Here is a 23,888-nt window from a genome sequence, read left to right as displayed (position 1 = left end):
TCCATAAATCACTCTTATCTGTCAAACCTGTTAATCTGTACTATAGGTGTTGTAACTTACACTGTTGTACTGTATATCATCTTTACACACCTCATCCATTCCTTTTTGTAAAGCTCACCTTTTATTCTTCCTTTCTCTGCCATCTTTTGTGCTTGCAAAGGTTGTTTCTTTTTTCTCGTGTAGAATTTTCTTTGTGTCAAATAGATAAGTCTTTCACATCAGTTACTTTGCCTTTTTTCCCTCTCCAAACGCCTCCATTGTACGTACCTGTGCAACATTTTTCTTAATTTTGGAGTTGAAAAGAAACACTGCTGTCTGGTTGTTAACCAGCGTCTGCACAATTTCTTCCTCTCTATAGTAAAAGCTATTACTTCCATCTCTATTTCCTGTGTCCTTCAGAGTTTTTTGTGGGGCTTGTGTGGGAGATGATATAGGTGTTGGCAAAAAGTAGCCAACTTAATTTACCACACTCAATAATAAATTGCATCAATCAAGGTGAACTAATTTCTTCTAAAATTCTTTAGTTTAGTTTTTGGCCAAAAACTTTTCTTTAGGAGACCGTACCCTGAAGGTTTGTGATTTTGAGTTTTTCATCAGTTTGTCCCACATACTGTTTTTGTGCTCATTTGGAACCTGACTCAGGCTCAGGGAGAGAGAAACTGTTCCTGTATTTCCAGGTAACACATTAATAGCAATGTAGCTATTCATTTGCTTTGAGAATTAGGCTCGTAAACAGAAACAACCTATTACTTGGAACTGCTTTTCATTTCCCCTGGATGACTATAAGATAGAATGGCAATATCATAGCAGCAGATTACTTTCATTACTTCACAAGTCAGTGTGTCAGCATGAACAAAGAATCATTTGTGTCCTAATTAAAGAAAGTGTTTGGTTGTCCAAATATCCATCATTTTCCCCAGAGGAACATAAAATTAAAGTCGTCGTTTTGGGAGAACTTTATGAAGGTTTTGGTTCCGGGAACGTCTTCTGACTCATTATCTTATATTTTCTTGTTATCATCTATCAGTCATGTAATCAACCGTCCAACAGCACAATTTTATACTATCAAACCAACATTTTAAGCCACCAACATTCATGGCGCTCCATACAGCAATTCTAAGAAAAAGTAAATTTTGTGTCTCCATTTCTTAAGTCCATTCCTGAGCATTGTATAGGGCATTGTAAGGAAGTGTGTGCTTTCCTCGCTCACTCCCTACGTGTTTTTGCACATCACAGACAGACATGGGAGGTTTACCTGGGGATTTTAAAGCCTTATCTTCCTGACAGCTACAGATTCATTGCTCAAAGATTTGCACACCCCAAAGGTTTTACGATCCTTTCAGGAGGATAGAGGATCTTCATATCTCTGTCAGGAAAGTGACACAAAGTCTCCTTAAAAGTTCTGTCTTATCATCCACTGTGTACACACTGAAGGTGATCTGACAAATAACGACTTCACATCTACGCTTTGTCTTGTGGTGGAGCCTTACTGTATTTTGGATATACTGCTTGTTTACCATATGACTGCCTCAGATATTTGTTTTCATTCACACTCAAACATTAAATCCTAGGGAGTATTGTGCTTTATAGTAGAAAAATAAATATATTTTTTATGCAGGTGGGAGTATCCATTGGTTAGCTGTATTAAAGTTGTAACTCATGAACATAATGACATAATATTATGTTTCTTTTCTCTAATTATTAAAAAATATTGAGGATGATTGTGGATTTTAAGACTCAGGTTAACTCACTGATTCAACTACAGCAGCTCCATAGTGATGTGTTTGCATCTTATTTCTCTCATTTTCTTAGTTTTGGGTCTGTGAAAAGATGAAAATAATCAGAACAATCGTTCAGGCTTCAATCATTTATGCTTAACGTGAGCATACACTCTAAAAAGTGTTAAAAGATGTAAAAATCTGTTACTGATTTGATGCGTACAGCACTCCTTTCTTCTTTATCGCTGAATAACTCCTTTGAAAATATCTTTGTTCCTCCTCTGTTGTAGGGCAGTATGGGCAGCATTGCCTGCATTGCCTGGAAAGGTGACACCCTGGTGCTTGGAGATGTGGATGGCAATTTGAACTTCTGGGATCTCAAAGCACGTTTGTCCAGGTGACTGGTCTGAGGTTTTATGCATATGATGGCTCATGGTGTAATAATGAACCTTACCAGATGTACTAGACCAAATAAAAATGTGTGGAGTGTAAGTTAAGTAACTTTTAAGATTTTGCTTTATTTCAAAATAACCTCTGTCTTTTTGTATTTTCAGGGGGATACCAACACATCGTGGCTGGGTGAAAAAGATCCGCTTTGCACCAGGGAAGGGAAACCAAAAGTTGCTGGTTATGTACACAGACGGAGCGGAAGTCTGGGACACAAAAGAGGTGAGTTCCCATAGACCAGTTCTTTTCAGTTGCTGGTGACTTATCGATGGGACAGAGGTTTTGCAGATAATTTATTGATTGCTATAGTGCTTCCTAAAGTCCCAGCGTGCACATCAATGTCACCACACTGCAGTAAAAGGATAAGCTGCAGCGGTCTGCTGGCTCAGAGTAGTAATTTTCTAGTTTTGCAGATTTACTGTGACAGAATTAATGTGCTTCCATAGCACTGTAATCACCAAAGCACTACAATATGGTGGTGACTATATGTAACTAATGTCCTCTCTCAAACTAAAGCTGTAGTAATAGTTTTAATTGTACTGTTGATGTCAAAGAATCATGACGTTTTGCTGTGTAAGTACTGTACACAAATCATAAAAGCTTTCTGCTGACATTTATAAGCTAAACAATGGAAAGATGGCTAATTCTGAAATCTGTAAGCAATATGCATCTTTGTGTTTGAATTAAATGCGTTTGCCAAAGTCATGCAGAAGGTTTTCTCTCTGCAGACTTTTCATGAAACCTCATCTAAGACTCCCTCTGAACAGTTTGCATTTCAGCTTGTAATTTCACATACACTGTCATATACTGGAGTTTTAATGTATATTTATATATCAACACTACAATTTGAACTTACCCAGCAGCATCAAGTATTAAAAATTGAACAGCAGATGAATGCTGACGTGGAAAAATGCCCTGGTGTATTGAGCAGCGTGTAATGTAAGGGTGGTGGGAGATGATCCCAGTGGAGCACTATTGTCTGAATGGAGGGCTGTACTTTCTTGAGGGGAGCTGAGATGAGACACGGTTTTTAGTTCCCAGTCGTAAAAGCCAGACAACAGATGGATCAAAATGTAGAGAGAAATGAGCAGGAAAGACAGGACCAGATGAAGGTAGAGAGGACGGAGCAGGGGAGAAAGAGGGAGAAGAGGAAGTGCAGAAGAGATATCTGAAATGCTTCAGTGCTCAGCTGACAGCCAGGTTGCATGGACTCTCATACAGCCACATAAAAAGCCAGAAAGATTTTGGAGAACACCTTGTGAACAGACACTTTGTCCACTGAGTCTGCCATACTCACTACATATTAGTTTCCAGCCACTATTTTTTAAATAGCAGGTTTTCATTCAATCCAGAATTTGTATCCATGTTGTTTCTGTTTCTCTTTGAATTTAGCTGAATTATGGCTCATTCCTCACAGTCTTAGACTGCAGATGCTATGAAAGGAGATTTTAGGTGAAAGTTTTAGTTGAACTACCTCACCCCCTTGTCTCTCACAGGTTCAGATGGTTAGTAGCATGCGGATTGGTCGCAATGTGAACTACCGAATCCTAGACATTGACTGGTGCACATCAGACAAGGTCGTTCTGGCCTCTGATGATGGTTGTATTCGGGTGTTGGAGATGGCTATGAAGTCTGCCAGCTACCGCATGGATGAACAGGACCTGACAGGTGAGCCAAGAATAAAGAGAAGAAAGTAAAATAAAAATGTGAAGGTTTAAGGAGAAAGAAATCATTGTTTGGATCTATTCGTTTCCTAATGCAAAAGAAATCTGCTTATTATACTTTAAATTAGATAATGAAGCATTTTTAATGTTATAAACTGATCAGTTACGACGTTCTGCATGTTGGTTATCTGGGGAAATGTCCAGATCCAGTGTGGTGTCCTTACCTGCTGGTACCCCGAGCTGCTCTCACCCTTAAGGCATTCCTTTTGCTGCAGCCCTGGTCAGGAACCTTCACCATGGACATCACTCAAGTGTAAGTCTCAGTCTCAACTCTTAGTAAGTTGCTGTAAATGTGTGCACTCTAATATTATCCCATGATTTAGTGAGCAGTGCTAATCAGGACATTTACATTCACTTCACATTTACATATTCACTTCTGTGGCCATGTCAAAGTTTGAATTTCACAGACTGGTGGAAAGAGCTCAAAATCACGTTTAAAGAGTCAAGAATTTAAAAGTACTGACTGCATTGAAAATTACCATTAGCATTTTAGCATTTTTCTTGTTTTTTCTTCTTTATTGTCAGAAGACACATTGAAGAGTAAAGCAAAATATGTTGGCTGTGTTGTTGATGTAGCACCTGAGCTGATCCATATCCCAATATTGTACATCATGGCAGTGAGGTGCACCAGCAGTAAAATAAAATAACTCAACACCGGAACATATCCCTGAAGCTATATCAAATAAACACATCGATAGTTTCAACTTTTGTTAACCGCACAGCGTGCATTGTGAGTGAGCAGGATAAGCAGCATTTTAGCTTGTGTACTGTACATACTTCAGTCTAGGGATGAAGGCAGGCTGTCAATCTCCTGGTATACTTCTCTGCAACAACAGGTAGTGTCCTGCTCTCACCACATACAATATGTCACAATAAATAATAAACAAACTGGCGCTATTAAATTTAATGCAGACCTTTTCAAGTTGATAATGCTTTTTGTATTAAAGCATATTGTTCTGGTGTGTAGTCCCAATTACCGTTTTGCATTTTGATTTGCTGATTATTTCAGTTTATTTTGTGGTTAAAAACAAGGATTAGTCATGAGCAGAAATCATTCAAGGAGAAACTGATTTGTCAGTTAATCAGATTTGTACGAACAAATTGTTCGAAAATCATGATCCGTAAAATATTGAATGAGCTTCTATTAACCAAAGTAAAGGCATGCCTTGCTGTGTTCTCATAGACCACCAGAACATATGGCAATCACCCAAGCATTGTAGTTTATTGCCTTCATTAAAAAACAACTACCTTTGTAAACAAGTCAACATGTAAGTCATCTTGAGAGGGAGAGTGCTTTCCTGTTTTCAGACAGCTACATCTGTGCTTAACTATAGCCTGATGTATGTATGGCCCATTTAACTTAGCTTTGATTGTTGCAATACTTTCTTTTATTAACCACATACATACACACACACACACACACACACACACACACACACACACGCACACACATACACGCACAGCCGCCTTATCGAAAGCCAGGCAGCTATATTAGAGGTGCTTGCAGGGTGCTACCTACCTGACCTCAGCACGTTTGAATCCAGTTATCTATTACTGCCTGACACCACAATTGGACTTCTCTTAACAAGCAGGTCCTCAGTTTCCCATTTAATATCAGGTCAGGTCTTATTTTACGAAGACGTGAGAGAAGCCATTTGGCTGAGTTTGATCCTTCTGTTTCAGAGACTACACAGAGAAAGATGAGATAAAAGGCCTAATCCAGGAGCAGCTCAACTCCCTGTCTAAGTGAGTTATTACATTATTGCTTTGTCTTGTAAAGACAGTTACACTCTGTAGCTAAAACCAGAACCTTTAATACTTTACTTTATATATATGTGTGTGTATGTGTTGTATGTTTGCTACTCTCTGTATCTCTGTATTATTTTTTTGGTATAATTTCTTGGTTGGAGCCCTCTGTATTCAGACAGCAGATCCAAAAAAGCATGTCGTCAGCGGGTTGACAGATAAGAGGAGTCTACTGCAACAGTCAAGCTGGGCCTGCTGTGTTCGGGGAAGTTTAATTGGCTTTCACCATGTTCTGACTGTCAGTCTCTGATTGCCTCCCCAGTGACATGAAGAGTGTGCTCCAGGACCCAGAGTTCAGTCTGCTGCAGCGGTGCCTCCTGGTCTCACGGTGAGCTACAAAACAGCATGGAGTTACCCCCACTGCTTTTCTCTGCACACACAATATACTGTGCTCCTGACAGCTTCCAGGTACTCCAGCAGGACTATTGTGTTAATATTCAGACAGAGTACCTGTGTCAAACATTTGAATAGTTGACTTTAAAGTGATAGTAACTGGATTAGAATAAAAGTGCAGTCTCTGTAAGCATAATATTGTAAATAATGCGCTATCTGTTATCCCAGCAGCAGGATGACATTCACTGAAGGACAAATTTTATCTTGGATGTCTATATCATAGGGTAACACTATAACAGATGACAGTGAAGTTGTAACAACAGACATGTTGTTTTTTTTCTTCTGATAACATTTTCCTGTTTTTTGTTGCGTGTTAAATTTAAGCACGAGCCAAGCTGGCTTTGTGTTTTGTTTTGCTTCTCATGAGGGATCTAGACATAACTCAGTAATTTGAGAAATATTATTATTATTATTGATTAAAATAGCATTTTAATCTAAATCTAAATATGTATTGCAGTTGTTGGAGGTGAGCATAATGAATTAAGATTGCAACATGTGCTGTTGAGTTTTAAAACTTTAAAATTGTTTGTCTTGACAACAAAAATAATTTCAGTCATCACTCTATGGCCGTGATTCTTTTCCCCTTAAAATCCATGACACGAGAGCTTGTGTCAGCAACTCTGTCCTCATCTCTGCCCCAGTTCTCGTTTCCCTTGGGCATCTGACAAATCTAGAGCAGCTAGTCTGCATCCTGTTATCAAAGCCGTGATGTACCTGGACCCTTTTTGGTGCTGCTGCCTGTGCTCTCTCACACAAAGCTCATGCTTATGCCTGCAACTGTCCAAGTAACTATTGTAAAGGTGGCAATGTAGCCTAGCAACAGCCGTGTGCCTGTGCAGATGCATTGACAGAGAAAGCAGAGGGATGTGGAGACAGTGTGGTTGGGGGCTTGCTGATAACTGTAAGACATAGGAGCTCCAGTCATTAGCATGATAATTCACACCACGCGATTTGATTAACCACTCTAAAGAGAACATTATTCCATCGTAGCCCAGCTGATGACTTACCGGGTGTGTTGCAGGCTGTTTGGGGATGAGTCAGACCTTCACTTTTGGACAGTGGCCTCCCACTACCTTCAGTCATTTGCCCAGGCACGCCAGCTAAATGTGTCCTCAGCAGAAAGCCAAGCCCACGGTGAAGGAACCCAGCCGTCACCTCAGAACCACCTGGACATCTGCCATGACGTCCTGTGTGAAAGCTCGTACTTCCAGGTCAGTAAAACAGGAAGAGAGAAGAGAAAATGTAAAACCGTCTGTCTTTGGTAAACAGAGAAAAGCCCCTGATTGAAGCGGTCCCCTGATCCACATATCCATAAACACTCAGCATCTTCAAGTGAGACTACACACAAACCCCACCAGCCTGCCATTGGTCATTCACGGTGTCAACAGCATGATCCTACGAGACCTTGTATCCCACTGTTAATGACGCTGTGTATTTCCTCTGTCGTCTTATTAAGCCTCGTTATTAAGGGAGCAACTTGTACTTTTGATCCTCTGAGGTCAAACTCATCTTATGCTTCATCCCTCGCTGCATTTAATTCCCCCACAATGATTTTACCCCACTCAGGGGTATGCTCAATTAAATTAAAATCCTTCTCTTGTTTGTGCCATGTCATTGCTCAGATCAGTGCATCTTGCTGATGAACCAGCATCCAAAGACCTTGTAAACGATATCCTGAATCTTGCTTTTTTTCACTCATTGACCTGTTTTGGTCTAAAGAATATTAGCAAAGTTTCTTCAGAAGATCTCCATTGATTGGTCCATCAGTGTCTTAGGCACCATTCTGATGGTTGTGGAACAAAGATTTTTTTTTTATGTTGCCATAGTGAAGGCAAAGGTTCACTTGGAAGTGTTTTTGTGACTAGGCTGCAGAAAATATTTCTGCCGACTTCATTTAGGAGGAATAGTTTGTAACAAAGTTTGGATTGTAATTAAAAAGTTGGCCCACTGTGCAAGTGAAGACAAGCATACTCTAGTTTTTGATAAGTCTAGGTTTTTTAATATACCCGCGGGAAAAGAGCAGAAACTTGGATTTTTTTTTAACCATGATTAGCTAGTTAATGAGAATTGTAGCTTTAAGGTAGCATCAAGGTGTGAATTAACCAAATGTGAATAGGCTGTGATTTCAGTTAGTAGAGGCTTTATTGAATAAGCCCATTATTTTTTTTTTCTCATTCCTTTTTTTAACTCTCTTTTTTATGGTTTATGCACTTTTCTGTTTTTGTGGAAGTTCTTCTCTTTGTTAATGAGGGGCCACAAAATGATCACAAAGTAAGGACTTTCAAAGAGTTGCCCAGACAGTCTGCTGCTACATTTGTCTCCTGTTGTCATGAAACAGCTTCAGTGGCAGCAGCCTGACTGTAATTACTAATTTTCAAGACTCTAATACAGAGCAGACGCTTTTGAGGTTGCTAAACTAATTTGTTATCTCTGCAAGGATTTATGCCCATGGCTCCTATACACAGCAGAAGTCATCACCATAAAGTGAGCAACAAAGGAAAGCTTCCATGGTAGATACAGACACATGCGGATAAACTTGCATACACATGTTTTTAACGTATGATGTTGTTATACGTTCTCTTAGTTTATTATCTCTCTATGGCTGTTTTTATATTTCATGCTTATTATTTTCTCAAAAAAAATCTGATATCCCATCAGGGAATCTGCAGTGCAATAACAGGAGAAAAGCCACCAATAATGAATGTCAGTAATGGAGGCTCTGGCACCAGAAACACTGAAAACTCCTGAATATTTTAAAGATTATAATTATACTCTCCATCTCTGGGACCCTGTATTCCTATAATTGTCTTCCTCCATTTTTTTTTTTTCTTATTCTCTATTGTTCAATGTCCTTAGTGTATAACAAATCTGTACCAGCCCATTCCATCGCTGTCTCGGATCCCACACATACACATACCCCATCATTTTGACTGGTGTGAAAAAAAAAAAGAAGCTGACTCGTGGCTCCACCTATATTGCTCCACAGAAGTTCCAGCTGGATCGAGTCCACCTGCAGGAGGTGAAGCGCTCCAGTTATGATCATACTAAGAAATGTGCTGACCAGCTCCTCCTGCTGGGTCAGGTAAGAACTCCCATTGCTGCTACCACCACTACAAGTGGCTGCTATAGATATATGTTGCAATGCAAAAATGGCCTGAGATTAAAAATTCTCCTTTATATGATCCAGTTTATAGACAATAAAAAATGTCTTGGGTTTCACAACATCTTTTGTGGCTGTTATCACGGTGGTTGTTCCATTGTTCTTGCTTGCAGCTTTCAGACTAGATGCAGCCCTTTTCTCTCTCACTTACACGTGTATTTACACTGCTGTGGTGACACAAGCAGGCCACTAAGTGCTGCCTTTGTCGTCTGCTGCGTCTCAGCCTGTGGGGGCAAGATTCACCTTTTGCCCTCTACAATGTCACAGCTCTCCTTCTAATCACACACTGCCATCAGTTTGTTGTTTTGCCGTGTGTTTGGAAGAGCAATCTTACAGAAGGCAGACGAACAGCCGGCTGGCCTGTGCTGACCCCAACGTGAGCTTGAGCCTTCATCTCCACAAGATGAAAAGAAAGATATTGGAAATATTTCTGGCTTGCATTTTTTGTCCTTTTCACAGAGTGGTTACCTGACTGAGGTGATAATGCTTTATTTCTCTTTGTCACCTTGGTCATTACGTTGTCATTTCTTTGTTGGTGCTCTCAGACGGACAGGGCTGTGCAGTTACTACTGGAGACAAGTGCAGACAACCCCAGCTACTACTGCGATTCACTCAAGGCTTGCCTAGTGACCACCATCACCTCCTCAGGCCCCTCACAGTCCACCATCAAACTAGTTGCCACCAACATGATCGCTAATGGCAAGCTAGCAGGTAAACTTACATAAAGTTATCTTTTCCACCCGTATTTATGATTTTGAGTGCAAGTAGCAGTCATTGAATGGGTATCCGGAGCCCTTAAATAATGAATCTTTAATGTTTTGTCTTGTGTGTAAGCATGTAGCTCAGAATGATGTAAAGTTAAAAAAAAAAAAAAATCACGCTTGTGTCTGTGCACGGTGAGCCACCGCAAGCCTTCACTCCTTCTTTTCATATATACATACAACCTTTCTCATTTTGGTGTTTGTCAGAGGGAGTACAGCTGCTGTGTTTGATTGACAAGGCAGCCGATGCTTGCCGCTACTTGCAGACCTATGGGGAGTGGAACCGAGCTGCCTGGCTGGCTAAGGTAACTTAGCGTGACAGCTTCCATCAACAGCAAACATCAGATACCGAGTAATGTTTGGACAGCTTATAACGGGTCATGTCACATACCATCACTTTTTATACTTTAGTTCTCAGATCATATTAATCATTTAAGGAATTTCATTTATGCATTACAAATATTGCACCCCTGCAAAAGACAGCCAAGTCAAGTTAGGGATGCAACATCACAGTATTCTTATACCATAGTTACTATTTGGCACTGAAGAAGCCCCTTGAAATCGCCTGTAGTTTGCATTGCATGTTGTGTGTGTTTCTAGGTGCGTCTGAATCCAGCTGAGAGCTCAGATGTGCTGAAGCGATGGGCGGAGCACCTGTGCTCCCCACAGGTTAACCAGAAGTCAAAAGCCATCCTGGTCCTGCTTTCCCTGGGCTGCTTTTATAAAGTGGGAGAGATGCTCCACAGGTAAGAGCGAAGATGGATTCAATTATGAGCCCGTTCCGCATATTCAGATGTGCAATGCCTTATGCTCTTGAAATTTTGAACTGAAAAAACAGGCACACTTCATTTTACTGTGTTGTATAAATTCCATTCATAAAATATGTGCCTACAAATATTTAGCCTTCTTTGACCTTCCTCTGTGCTCTTCTTTCATCTACCTACATAAGCATTCTTGAATCGCCTCATCCTCTTTTCTTTAGAGTTCAGAGTCTGTCTCTGTATCTTTTACGTCAGCATCACTCCTTTGGCTTACCTGCTCCCCTTGACAACTTGCTTTCTTTGAGAAGGAAAAAAAAGCAAACTATAGAGGCATCAGAAAGACAAGGATGATGAATGGTTTAGAATCAGACATCAAGGCAGGGATGATGCTGGTTTTGACAATACCTCTCCCCACTTCCCCTTGCCTGTATCTTTCTCATCCCCCTTTCATTGCCTGGACAGTATGAGGCACTTTGATCGGGCTGCCCTGTTTATTGAAGCCTGTCTGAAGTATGGGGTGATGGAGGCCAATGACTCTTCTAATATCCTTTGCTTCTGAAAACCCATTACTAAAGTCGGAGGGCAATTTATGGTCAGAGTTAGCTCCGCTGCTAACCAGGGATGTGTATTTGATAGCTGAGAGATTTTGTCACAATGAAGGTCAATTTAGACTCTCCACAGAGCACATCAAGCTATATTTCATGTCCCCAATAACTAATATCACACTTCCGTAAAAAAGCTCACTTGTGAGACGCTCAGTCATAGAGAACTTTCACAACCTATAAATCATGTTGTTTCCCAAGTTGTTACTGTGACAAATTTAGATCAGTTGGTTTATAAATTGATATTTCTTTAACTCACCTTAGCTGCTGGTTAAATCAGTTTTATCTCCTGTGAAAAACAAAGTTTAAAAATAAAACAAGTGCATAGAGAAACACAATTAAATGGATGAGCTTTGAAGCAATATTTAATTTACAGTGATCTTTAAATCAATGTGTGTACAATTAATTGAATACGTCCTCATTGGCTTGTTCATTGGTCATGACTGGCTTGTAGCCACTAAGTGTTTTATGATTTATGGAGACCAGGCCAGCTTAGTAGGAGAATCTTTGTTTATTTATTTATTTAAATAATTTATTGAGCAGTAAAAATGTGCTTTTTTCCCGGACTTAATATTTGCTTTTGTTTGTTTTGTTTTGTTGTCGAACATATACTTTTGCAGAAATACAAATGGGTGAAAACCAACATTAAGAGCCCTATTGTTCTGAAACCAACCCCAAGCGCAATCATAAGTGTGTGAATCACTTTTGCTAATTTGTTGACTGTAAGCGAACCAAAGGTGGACTGTGGAGGAATATAGAATGCAGGCTGAATACGTTTCGCGTTTCATATAGTTATGATTCATAATACTGAAAATGTATCCTTCTGCTATTTACCCTTCTCTCACTGATTGAGATATTGAGATTTTAATGATGTCTTTGTGACCACTAAAGCCACAAAATATCCTTGCACTTTTCCATTATAAGGTGAGTTCATGTAATTTTTTTTGTTGTTGTTACCTATTCAATGTGAATGTTTTGATGAAACAGCAGCAGCCACTTCTTAAGGTCATATTCTCTTGCATAATTTCCTTTTCAGAACAAGTATTATTAACTATATAGGTGCTACACGTCAGACGGGGAAATATTTTGAACTGAAATGGCAGAATATTTCAGTTGATGGCAGCTTTTTTTTTGGCTTACTGTGTTTATTTTGTCCGATTAAATGTTTTAATTTCTCCTTGACCTGCATTTGCACATAAACTTATCGAGGCTGCATTTTTGGACTATGCGCGGCTGCTGCGTTCGCTGGGCCTGCGGGAGGGTGCTGCTCTGTGGGCATCGCGGGCCGGCAGCGCTGGGGAGCAGCTGATGGAGGAGCTGTTCCAGGGAGAGGGAGGTGTGCCAGAAGCCATTTTTGGCGAGGCGGAAGTTGAGCTTGGCCAGGAGAGTACCGAGTGACCTCAAGGACAGACGGAAGGGTTTGGATGAGAACGGATGGCGTACTTTCTGATGCAAATTCAGTCTAACTTTGGTAACTTAATAATTGTGAACTAACTTTGTGTCAGCATCCAGAAGAATAATGATCATCTGCACAGCAGGAGAGGGAGGTATGAGGCGTTTCCTCCGTGTGAAGTTGTCCGTCAGGCAGTCACTAACCTATACCTGTGTCTGTGACAAAACTGAGTTTCCTCATGTTCCGTGTGACCAGTGTGTGATTGTGTGTACGTGCGTGCATGTAACAACTCTTCCCCCCCCCCAAAAAAAAAAAAACACTGTTGATTCCACATTCCCTCACCAAATGAGTTAGTATGCATTGTTATATTGCTTTTTTTTTTTTTTTTTTTTTTTGTTTATAGGTGCTTGTTAAATTTTATTTTGTGTGCCTGTTTTCATCTAAAGTTCTATACAGGTTTCACCTTCTTGCTGCTGAGATTACTTGTGGTGGGAAAATTGTAAATCCCAAAATAATCTATTCACTGTTTCATTCTGACAATGCGTTCAGCCCACTTACTTTTTCTTTTTTTGAGTTTTGATGTGACCAAAAACACAAAATCATTTGATATAAATAATAATTGAAGGAGCCATAATTTGCTTTGAACAGACATGCTGGATTTCTCCACAGTAGGTGGTGCTGTGCTCGATAAGCCCCCGCAGATGTGTGTGTGGCATGGAATTAAATTTAGTTAGTCAGGCCACCCAGCACTTATTATAATTTTATTGGTGTATTGTCTCCCTGCTTTCAGAAGGGAGACAAATCTCAGCGCTGCCACCTCCATTTTACCATTTAATTAGTTGTGTAGACTTCAGCTCAGTTAAATAGATGTTGGTTGTACATTAATCCATTCCATTAATCCAAACGGAGTTTTTAATTTCCTACTTTTATGAATACTTAGGAGGATACTTTGCTCTCTGTGTGCTTTGATGTTTGTGTAATGAGGTTGTTCTCTGGTGTGTGTATTACAAGACGAGCTGTCAAAATGTGTTGTAACTCATTTTAATCAGACCTCTGATGGATCACCACACAAACAATACAATGTGCTGCTCCTACTGTTGCTCATTACAATCAAAGAACCTGATGTGGCTCTCATGACTCCTCTGCTTTTGCTGTTGGCTCTTTTTTTTCTTTTTCCCCAAAATGAGTAAATATCTGCCGACCATCAAAGTTATCTATGGGACCAAGGAAGGACTCCAGTAATTGTGTGTTTAATTGCTTTGTAAATCATTTAGTCATCCTGAAATGAGACAGTAACTCCTTCCATTGGACCTTCTTCAGTGTGTTTCATAAACACGTCAGTGCTCTTTCTCCTCTGTGTTAATGTAAACCCCAGGCAGTGTCTCTATGGCAACCCAGGCCTATTTTTGGGGACTCCATGTTGTTCCTTTAGATCCATTTCACATAACCCCATTCACATTCAGTAGTAACACATAGAGAGCCAGCATGGAGTCCCAAACCACAGCAGATAATCAGCTGTAGTTCACCTGGTGCTGGATCTTCTTCCAAACACGTGAGGCAGTGTTATGGAGGACACCTCTACTGCGCTGCCTGTGCTCTATGATTAAGCACTAGCTGCTTTTCTTTATACTTGATGAAGCATTTTACAAAAACGGGGTTGTTAGAAAGTACAGGTCAGGCTGAAGGCGAGAGAGAGAGAGAGGACCTGTCCAAAACACTCTGTGTGTTTGTGTGAAGAAGAAAACAAATTATTGTGATGGCATCAAAGGTTAGCCTTTTTTCATTGTTTGCACAGTGATCCTTATGCTTTAAGCTCTTTAAATATTCCAAGAGAGAAAAGATATATGTATATATGAATGGAAATAAAATCAATACTATTAACTTGAGCCTTTTAGTGTGTTGTTTCTAAAGATGTCGGCACAAGGGGGCGCTCTTGGACCTCATTGGCCGGGAAATTAGCCGTGCCTTTTTGTAGTGTTTTTGGCAGTCGCTTTATAAGAAAAGACCTGATCCTTCAAGTGTTCTTTGTAATTATCCTCTTTTAATTTCAACGCAGGTAGATTGAATGTGAATCTACATTCATTTATCAAACTGTCTTAAAAGTAAATTAGTTCTTGCCTGAGCTGCTTCCGCAATTAATTACTTCTTTTCTGCTCAGAAGGACAGCCAACAGCTGGCTCCAGCTCCCTGCCCGGTTCTAACCGTTTTCACCCTTTTCTTTGCCTCAGATTTATTCATTGAGGTGTATTCTGTTTCTTCTCTCTCTCCTCCGAAAAGCAGAACACCAGAGAGAAGGAAAACAGTCTGAAACACAAATAACTAGATTGTGTTCCTTTAATGGCTTAATGAATAACCGCCAGAGAGCCAATCCAGCCGTTAGCAGCCAGGTCATCAGTATGCAGGGCCTGACTACAAGTTTTCTGTTCTGTCCCACTGCTTGTACAGGCTACCACCCAGATGGCCAAATGGCTCTGATAGCACCTCTCATCCAGACAACCTCACGTGTCTCTTCCCTTCTGCACCCTATATGTTACTGTTTCTAATCATCCTTGCTTTTCTTCCACTTACAGACAACCAGGCAGAGCTCATCTGAAAACTCATGTTCTTGCTGCACCTTAACCTCCATTAATTTCCTGGAAGTCTCGTTTCCATCTGCTGCTTGGATTTCTGCTCTCAGTAGCCTCCTGAAATAAGACTCTTAAGCTGTCTCACAAACACAGGACTGAGTGTGTTTGGATCCTGAACAGTGAAGAGCACTTATGTTCATCTAACAGATGGAAATCACTGGCCTCCACTGCTTCACGCTACACACGGCAAGAAATTAACATTTGGTCCGAAATATAATCATATCACTCTCTGTTGTGCTTTTGCGCCCATGTGTGTAAGTTGTCATCGATCGGGCCTCTGTTTGCAGCAAGCACGGGCACCGCCAACCGCCGAACGGCCTGTGCGGTATAGACAGAAAAGTACAGCAGGTCATCCCGTTCCCATGAGCGTGTTCACTGGCACTGCTGACAGATAGCTTTATCCAGAGAGGGCAGGTCCAAGCCTGCTTGCACAATTTACTGAAAACCCACTGTCTCTTCTTCTGTGTCTCTCTTAAGCACTTTGTTTTTCCCGTCCTCACTGATGGTTACCAGCCGCTTCATCCCTCATTTTCTCTATAATTATCCAACCTCACATTGTTTTCTCAACAACCTATTTATGCAGCTCATATCTCAGGTTGTGGTCTTATTTACTGCAGCATGAATGAAGGTAACTATTTTTACATGGAAGTATGGTCATTGTCTTTTTGACAAATGATGACGATCTGTTCTCCTTCATGGTGACCTAAAGCCTCATGTTTCTCATTTTTAATCATTGCCGTAGTTGTGGCTCACCTTTCCCCAAACATATCAACAGCTTCCTGTCCTCAAATCTGCTCCACAGTGGCTTGATCTGCACATACAAATGTCATATCTATTTCTCTCACACAATAACCGTCTCACCTACATCACCTCCTCTCGCCCACATGTGGAGGTATCGCCCCGGCATGGAAGGAACCCTCAGGCCTGATCTCATCTCCTATCTGCCACCAGCCTCTCCTCGGATTGGTCAGGAATAATTTTCCTCCCTCCTTTAAGCCCCTGCTATTTGTGGAGCCCCCCTTTTCCCTCCAGGGTTTACAGACCGTGGTTGGCTGTTGAGCATTGTCGGGGGAATCTGCTGGGGGCTCGAGGTGATGTTTATGTTGAAGGTATTTAGGCCCCTACCTTTATCAGATTCCATTTTGATGAATGTCACAGTGTTCAGCAGAGCATGGCCTCACCTCACCACGACACCACACTGCTCCTATTTAAGAAAGAACATGAGCACGAGAAGGCGAAGGCAGCACGGGGGGCTGGATGGGGGGCAGCATAGGGGAACAACAGGATCTCTGGAACATTACCAAGCGATGACAAACTCTTATCGAGGCCCAGTAATGACTCACAGACAGGATAATCTTTTAAAAAGCTCCCGGTTATCTTTAAAACAACTCTTTTGTGGTTTCCAGTGCATGCATGTAGCAGGTTAAGGCTGATATTTAGAAAAGCTAAGAGGAATCAATGAGAGCATTGTGTCAGGAGCAAGAAGCTCTCTCTGTTATTTAATGCACTTTGGTCTGTAGCTCCTGCACAGGTTTGTACACGCTTTCGCTCCTAATCCCCCGAGTGTGATCAGCGTTGTATGTATGAGTGACAGACAAATCATTCACAAACAAGGTTACGACTCTCGCGGAGAGTTGGGGCACCAGAGGGGAAATCTCCAAAGTTGGAGAAGGAGGTTTATCTGATGATATTAATGTCATGTATAATAGGAAATCCTCACTGCTATGTCAACAAGCCAGAAAGACATAGTTGAAAGATATCTCCCCCAACTGTTGTTGACAAAGTGTAAACCACATCCAGACCCTAGTCGCTGTGTGTGTGTGTTTTTTTTTTTTTGTGTGTGTGTGTAGACAACAAATAGACACCGCAGTGAGAACCCATTAAGGGCTGTGAAGTGAATTCATAGCAACAAAACAAGAAGCTGGCGAGAGATTAAGAAAGAGGCCAAGCAAACAAAAATATCTAATGAAGCGTAATCGCATATGAGAGAAAAGTTAAGCCAGGTCTATTATCTGCAGACACAAGAGGACCCAACGGAGTCTGAGAAATCCAAACTATGATTTTTGGCTGATGCCAAAATGTGTTTTCTGTGTTTCCACAAACGGTCATGAGGTAATAGAGATGCCCTGCTACACTGAGGCCCTCCCCAGGCTAATTGCCACTGTCCTTTGGGAGATTAGAGAAGGGGAAGACTGGGATGATTATGAAGGAAATGGCCTCTTATAAGCTGCTGTACATTCAGGCCGGTCGGGCCCTGGGCTGCGGAGACGGCGGTATTGCCTTTCACTGGCAGATAGTGGGAGCCCGGAGAGGATGTAAATCATACCTGCGCTGCAGCTGACCCATTTCCTGTATTGGCTGTTGTGCATATGTGCATGTGTATACATGAATAGGTGCTCGCTGCATGAATGTACAGAGTGATCCTACTTGAACAACCCCAGCCTCTTTCCTGTGGGTGCACAGAGACTATCATGCTGCGTTTGTGTCTCTCGCTGAGCTGCGTGTTTTCATTTCTAGTCAAGCGGAGTATGCGTGTTTCCTCTTTGTGTATCCCAAGCGGACACGCTGGGGCCATGTGTGAGATGGGGGGGCTGTGGGGGACACTGGAGGCTCAGGGAGCGGTGGGCTGTTTGGCTGCGGCCCGTGCAGGCCTGCGCTCCTGGGGATAAGCACGTGCTACCCAGCCAAGAGAGAACCAGGTCCAGGCTCAATCTTTCTCTAGTGGTCTTGAAAGGAAAACATCCGTTGCACTGTTAAGTTGAAATGGCGATTCATCACAGAATAGTCATGTCTACAGTTCAGAACCACAAGCTGAGCTTTATGGCTCTGATTTCTGACTGCATTCAGTTGAGACCGGCACCGCGTCCCTGGTGTGTTCTATTTATTTCTACTGTATGCTGAGCTACATTCAGAAATAAAGATTGACAAAAGGACTTTGAAGTGTCTGATATCCAACAGTCCAACATATCATTGAAAAGGTGTTTGTTTTTGTTTTTTTTGCTTTGTTTTTTTCAGCTGCTGTGAGAAGAAAACAATTTCAAGACTCAGACAGCAATAAATCCTTAAAAAAAAAAAAAGGCATTTTATGGCATCTTAAAATAGTGAAGACACCTGTACAGCAGTACAATGTCCACAGACAATATAATGTACTTTATCATATAGCAATGACAGCTTCATTATGATTCCACTGGGGGGCGGCAGAGGTCTGGAAAACATGTCAAGTGTGTGGTGGCTAAGGCCTTCTTCAACCCTTAATGAAGAAGTTTCCCCCAAACAGTATCCAGCTGCACTGTGGAAAAGAGAAGAGAATAGTTTGTACTGCAAATACACCAAACTGAAAACTAGACAACCAAATGTATAATATTAGAGTTAATGATACATTTCACATCTACCCTTTTATTTGATATAAAAGTGTTTCATGCATTTCGGTAAACTCATTAATTCAGGCTCAGGTTCATTAAGTCGGGTTAATGTTTGATTTCCATTTTCCCAGGACACTCACATGTCAAACTCTCAGTGAATAGAGTCACATTCTGCTGTGTCTGCTGTGCGTTTCTTGTTGGCTGAGGTGTGTGTTAGTGGGTCATGCAGCGGGAGACAGGCAGTCAGAAGTTGCAGGTCCATTTCATAACAGCTCGCTGTGTCTGTGCATGACGGCGCCATGTTCCCTCTATCGCCGAGACAATCTGACACCAGCACTGCTGCGAGTTGCCTAATCTTGGAATCAGCGTAGCAGCTATTCCTCATATCCACTGCTCACACAGCTGAGTGTGTGTGCAGGGAAACCTCCTCTCAGGTATGCCAAGGTAACACTTTTGATAAACAGGCAAGAGTCGCCGCTCACTGGTGCTCCTGCTTGATCGTTTTCGGGACTTTGAGTGACATTTGTTGCAGCGACGCAGGGAGAGATATTGGCATACTGGAAATATATTACATCGGACAAGTACTCCATAGAAGATGTGGAGAGGCGGCATTTAAAGGTTACAGTGATGATGAAACTCAGAAGGAAGAAGAACAGGATGACAGAGGTAGTGGATGAGGGAGGGGCAGGGTGCTGACAGTGTTTGGTTGGAGTTATGTAGATGTAATCCCTTCTGATGGGCAGGTCAAGCTGCCTGCTGTAGATGGAGGCACCGGCCAGCACATGTGCAAGAAGCACGCTGTGTGTGTTTGTCCAGGTCTGGATGCATGTGTGTCAGTCGAGCCCCTTGTTGCAATCTGGCAGGGCTCATGAAAAGGGGAACAAAGGGTAGATTATCTTTTTCTTTAAGGGACGAGGGCCGGCTCTCAGAGGAAAGAGAGATGGATCTTCTCCAAATGCCACCGTGGGTGCACTAATGCCGGCTTTGTTGTCCACCGTAATTCTATTATGTTAATGGAGGATGAATCCCAGCTTTTTTCCCCCCTCTTGCTCCATCCCGGTTCCAAGCACCCCCGCCCCTCCATTGGAGAGTTTCCGGCACAAGAACAAAACAGTTAACTGGCCCCAAGAGGCCCCTGAAAGATTAGATGCAAAGTCCTACAGTTGTGTAGATGTTCTGAGTAGTGAAATAGCTATTTCTTCGTTATGACTGATATTTATCTGCACCCAAGCCACTTTCAGTTTTTCATCACAGCTTAGCATTTATCATTTGGTGTTTATTTGCAAATCAAATGCAGATGTGATGATTATACAATAACAAGGTTCTGCTTTAGTGAGGTAAACAATAAAAGAGATTTATAAACATTTAGAAATGATCCATGACAATATTTTAATATCTTTGTGGGACTCAACTTTAGTGGAGTAGCATGGCAGAGAGGGAGGAATCTCACTCCTCTGGGATTGGCCTCCCACCACCGTTTTACCCAGCAGCCCCCAGAGCCCCTAATCCCTCCAGCCTGGGAAAAACTCCAATTTACAGTCCCTAAAGTTGACTTGATTTGTGCATTATTAGATGCTATGAATTGCACTTAGGGACCTATGGAAGGAAAACATGGCGACTGGCAAACATGGCAGCGATAAATCTGAAATAATGAAACGGGGCTCTAAGTGGAACCAGGAGGGCTCTGCTGACCCAAAATCAGAGTAACATGATAGGCCTGCAGAGCTGCTGGAGGCCGGACTGCTAGTAAAGCCCAGCTGGACCAATGGGTGCCTAACCTCCGCGCAATGTGGAGCTCATTGGATCCCTGGGAGATCTGCAGCAGGTCACATTCCTGGCCTCCAGAATGACCTTGGGAGAGATGGAGCTACAGTAGTTGGAGTGCGTGTTGGACAAGGTGTTGGTGCAACTGAAGAGCTACTCAGGCTTTCTCTTTATTTATATTCCTCAGACTCTGATGAAGAATTATGGTCCCATCAAGCGTGTAAGTGATGGCAAGCAAAGCTGCAGCTAACTAAGGACGGGCTCTTTAGCTTTGAACTCTGATAAGTTATTGCTCAAGACAGGAGGAATAAATTACTTAACTAAGACAAATGCCCCGCTGCCATCATGCTCAGAATCCCAATTCTCCTCTTTGTGCCTTCGCTAATAAAGAGGAAAACAAGACACAGAGGCTTCTTCACATACGCACAGATAACTCAGGACTTGCCTGCTGTGTGTGTGACGGCTTTGACTATATTCTCAGTGTATGAGGGACCTCACTGCTGTAAGACTATAAAGGGCAGCTTGTGCACGAGTGATGGAGCCCCCGCGCCCAGACTGAGGCACAGTTACCTTTTCACTCTGAAAGCAATATATATATGTTCCCAGCCAGTCATATAACATGCTGCCTTTGGATGGTATGAGGAGGAAGGCGGGCACGTTCATGGTGTGTGTCAGAGAGAGAAAGGGTGGATCGGGGCAGAGAATGAATAGCTCTGTCGCAGAGGGGCCAGCTAATAAAGTAGGGAGCGGTTAAAAAAAAAAAAAAAAAAAAAAAGCGTGCATCTCATCTTTCACTCCCTTTCACCGTGGGTTGTCATCAATTGCAAATAAATTTTAGGCCTACACTCTGTCCACTGGTCAGCTCCTTTACACTGAGACCTCCCCCTCCCCCTCCGCCTGCTAATGGAAATTGCATTGGCCATGGTTTGGGAGACGCATGCAGCTCAAGTTTCAACACTTTTGAAGTTTTCATCGTCAATAAAGTGCTAGATCAAGCAGATTAGTTAAGTGTATTTTGGCTTCTTTTCACAGCTGGGTGACCTGTGTGTGTGTGTGTGTGTTGGTTCTTGGACTTCACTTTTACTTTTCCAGAGAGCAGCCCTGACCCTTATGTGTTGCCCCTGAGAAAAATAATGACAGGTTAACTGAAAACACTTTTTCTCCTCGTGTTTTACTCAACACAGATCTTTTCTGTGTCAAAAGAAATGATTAGTGATGCTGTATTTTTCTCTTTTCTCTGAGTTTGTCTTTCTTTGTGCCGCGGGGAGATTATTGCATCAGGATCTGCGTGAAAACATGTTTTGTGTTGAACTGCGATGATCCCAACATTTGTCACAGCAGGTCATCCGATGAATGGGTGTGCTCTGACGTTACTGTTAAAAGTCTACTAATGCCGTGCCGAACACGCACAATACATCACTGCAAAACAGCTTCACTTGACTGATCTGCATCAGTCCAGCATTATGAAAACTATTCACGGAGAAACAGTCCGTTCTCCATCAGGTTAACAGCTCGGCTTTATTCAAAGCAGGGCAGCAGCTCACTCCCACGGGCCCCACTCCTTTCCCAGGACTTTTTTTTTTTTTTTCTGGAGGAAGGGAAGAAAAGGGAGGTGTTTGGGCTGATAACCCCTCTCCATCACCTTGTCAGGGCAAAGAGAGCAGTTCTGAAGCAGGGCCTCTCCTCTCCTAAGCATGGAGATGGAGCACAAGGGCAGCAAACGGAGGGTGACAGGCAACAGGAGGTTGGCTGCTCTGGGATGCTGCAGATGATAAAGAGGCAGAGTGAATGATGGAGGTCTTGCTGAGAGGTGGCGTCATCTGCTCGGTCGTATGTTTGACAGACTTTTCTTTCTCTCACGATCACTCACTCTGTCATATGATGTCAGGTCTGCTGTGGCGCCAGCTTGTTATCAGGCCCACTGAGGCCAATAGGTTCCTCCACATCCAAGTTATCATAAATGTGCATTATGACATACCTACAGTATGACTCCACCGAGCGCCGCTGATAAGGCTGATGCCCTTTTAAAGTATTTGATCAGCTTCTCACCCAGCGACGACAGATATGGTGCAATAGGATAGACGGTGCAGACGCACAGATGGATGCCTGCACATATGAAGGAGTTTGGATCACATAGTTATAGACACACACACGGGACTGAGCTAATAGTGAGAGGGCAGACTCCCGCCGAGTCTGCCGCTGCACAAATAAACATCAGCCCAGATCCGCGGATGCAGGAAGGAACGCCATCTTTCACCCTCCACATCAGCCCGATTAGAGAAGGAGGTAGAGAGGAATGATGGCGGGAAAGTGTGAGCCTTAATGCAGCCCAGGCAGTCACATGATAGATAACAAATTTCACAATGGGGAATGAGGGAATACCATAATGCAAAGCAGCCATGAGGGGCCCAGCGTGCGGTGTGCAGCTGCACTGACCACTGCAGCCCCAACCTTACTCCCTCAGCCAATGCAGCATGCTCCGGCTCCGCAGCTGCAAAATTGAGAATTATGGGACAAAATGTTAGGAAGCTCTTGACTCCTTAATTTGGCATGTTGAAGCACATACTGCCCTGCGGTATCAGCTCCTACCTGGCTATTAAGTGTGTACGCTCCTGGTAGCTACTTGCTTAAAGCCATAGTAACACAATGTATTGGTAAAATATTTACAGCAACCTCTAAGCCTGATAAAAGCGGTACAAGGTTTAGTGCTGCAAGCTGTTCCTTGCATAATTCATGCTGGGACAGGTGAGCCCTGCCATCATGGTGAACATAATTGTGGGAATGTCGGGTTTACATAAGGGATTGAGCAAGGCTTCTGAGAAGGAGAAGCTCTTGTTAAAGTGGGCTGTTGTGATTTCACACTTTGCCTCTCAATGCCAATAAAATCACTTCTCCCAGATGTTTGTTCTTACTGGACAAGGAAATGGACAAAAAAATAAATAAACCGATATAAATATATAATCTTCATATGTTTTGCAAGCCTGCAACAGATGTTGCAGAGAAAGCAGATTCTTCCTTATGCACGCAGGCCATTTGGTTTTGAGAAACATTTCAAAACTACAATGTTCTCAAAGGTCTGCATTTTGTGGAAAAAGTAAAGCTTTCAAGGGGGAAAGGAAAACAAAAACATCCTCCCTTATGTTGGAATTCAGCATTGAGAAACACATGTCTAATCTTTTTCCGTTTAAATTTTGACAAATGAACGGAGACGTAAGGGGCTTAAAAGGTCTCAGGGTCTATACACTAGGCAGCTGGTCGGGCTGGTTTGCAGGCTTGGCCTCCTCTTTGTGTGCATGTGGTGCACGACTGAGATGGAAGAATAAAACAGGGAATAGATTAAGCTCCTTTTCAAATCAGACATGTCCTTTTC

The 23,888-nt window shown here is 42.3% G+C and overlaps 1 protein-coding gene across 3 annotated transcripts in view; it reads left to right on the top strand.

Annotated features, from left to right (window-relative positions):
• Positions 1 to 23,888, top strand: part of wdr11 (WD repeat domain 11) — a 100,210-nt gene that overhangs the window by 30,550 nt on the left and 45,772 nt on the right. For 2 of the 3 annotated variants that reach the window (XM_029520505.1, XM_029520503.1), the window contains exons 17-29: positions 2,009 to 2,115; positions 2,273 to 2,387; positions 3,662 to 3,833; positions 4,034 to 4,142; positions 5,573 to 5,635; positions 5,958 to 6,023; positions 7,110 to 7,299; positions 9,075 to 9,170; positions 9,794 to 9,959; positions 10,217 to 10,314; positions 10,610 to 10,755; positions 11,233 to 11,312; positions 12,568 to 13,082. In XM_029520505.1, coding sequence (XP_029376365.1) covers positions 2,009 to 2,115; positions 2,273 to 2,387; positions 3,662 to 3,833; positions 4,034 to 4,142; positions 5,573 to 5,635; positions 5,958 to 6,023; positions 7,110 to 7,299; positions 9,075 to 9,170; positions 9,794 to 9,959; positions 10,217 to 10,314; positions 10,610 to 10,755; positions 11,233 to 11,312; positions 12,568 to 12,770 — 1,611 coding nt within the window. In that variant the 3' untranslated portion in view covers positions 12,771 to 13,082. Of the gene's footprint in view, positions 1 to 2,008; positions 2,116 to 2,272; positions 2,388 to 3,661; positions 3,834 to 4,033; positions 4,143 to 5,572; positions 5,636 to 5,957; positions 6,024 to 7,109; positions 7,300 to 9,074; positions 9,171 to 9,793; positions 9,960 to 10,216; positions 10,315 to 10,609; positions 10,756 to 11,232; positions 11,313 to 12,567; positions 13,083 to 23,888 lie in introns of those variants that run through there. The other variant, XM_029520506.1, reaches the window with a different exon arrangement.

Source organism: Echeneis naucrates, chromosome 15 (assembly GCF_900963305.1).
Source record: "Echeneis naucrates chromosome 15, fEcheNa1.1, whole genome shotgun sequence".
In the NCBI taxonomy this organism is placed as follows: Eukaryota; Metazoa; Chordata; class Actinopteri; order Carangiformes; family Echeneidae; genus Echeneis; species Echeneis naucrates.
This window is presented reverse-complemented; position numbering and strand designations above follow the sequence as displayed.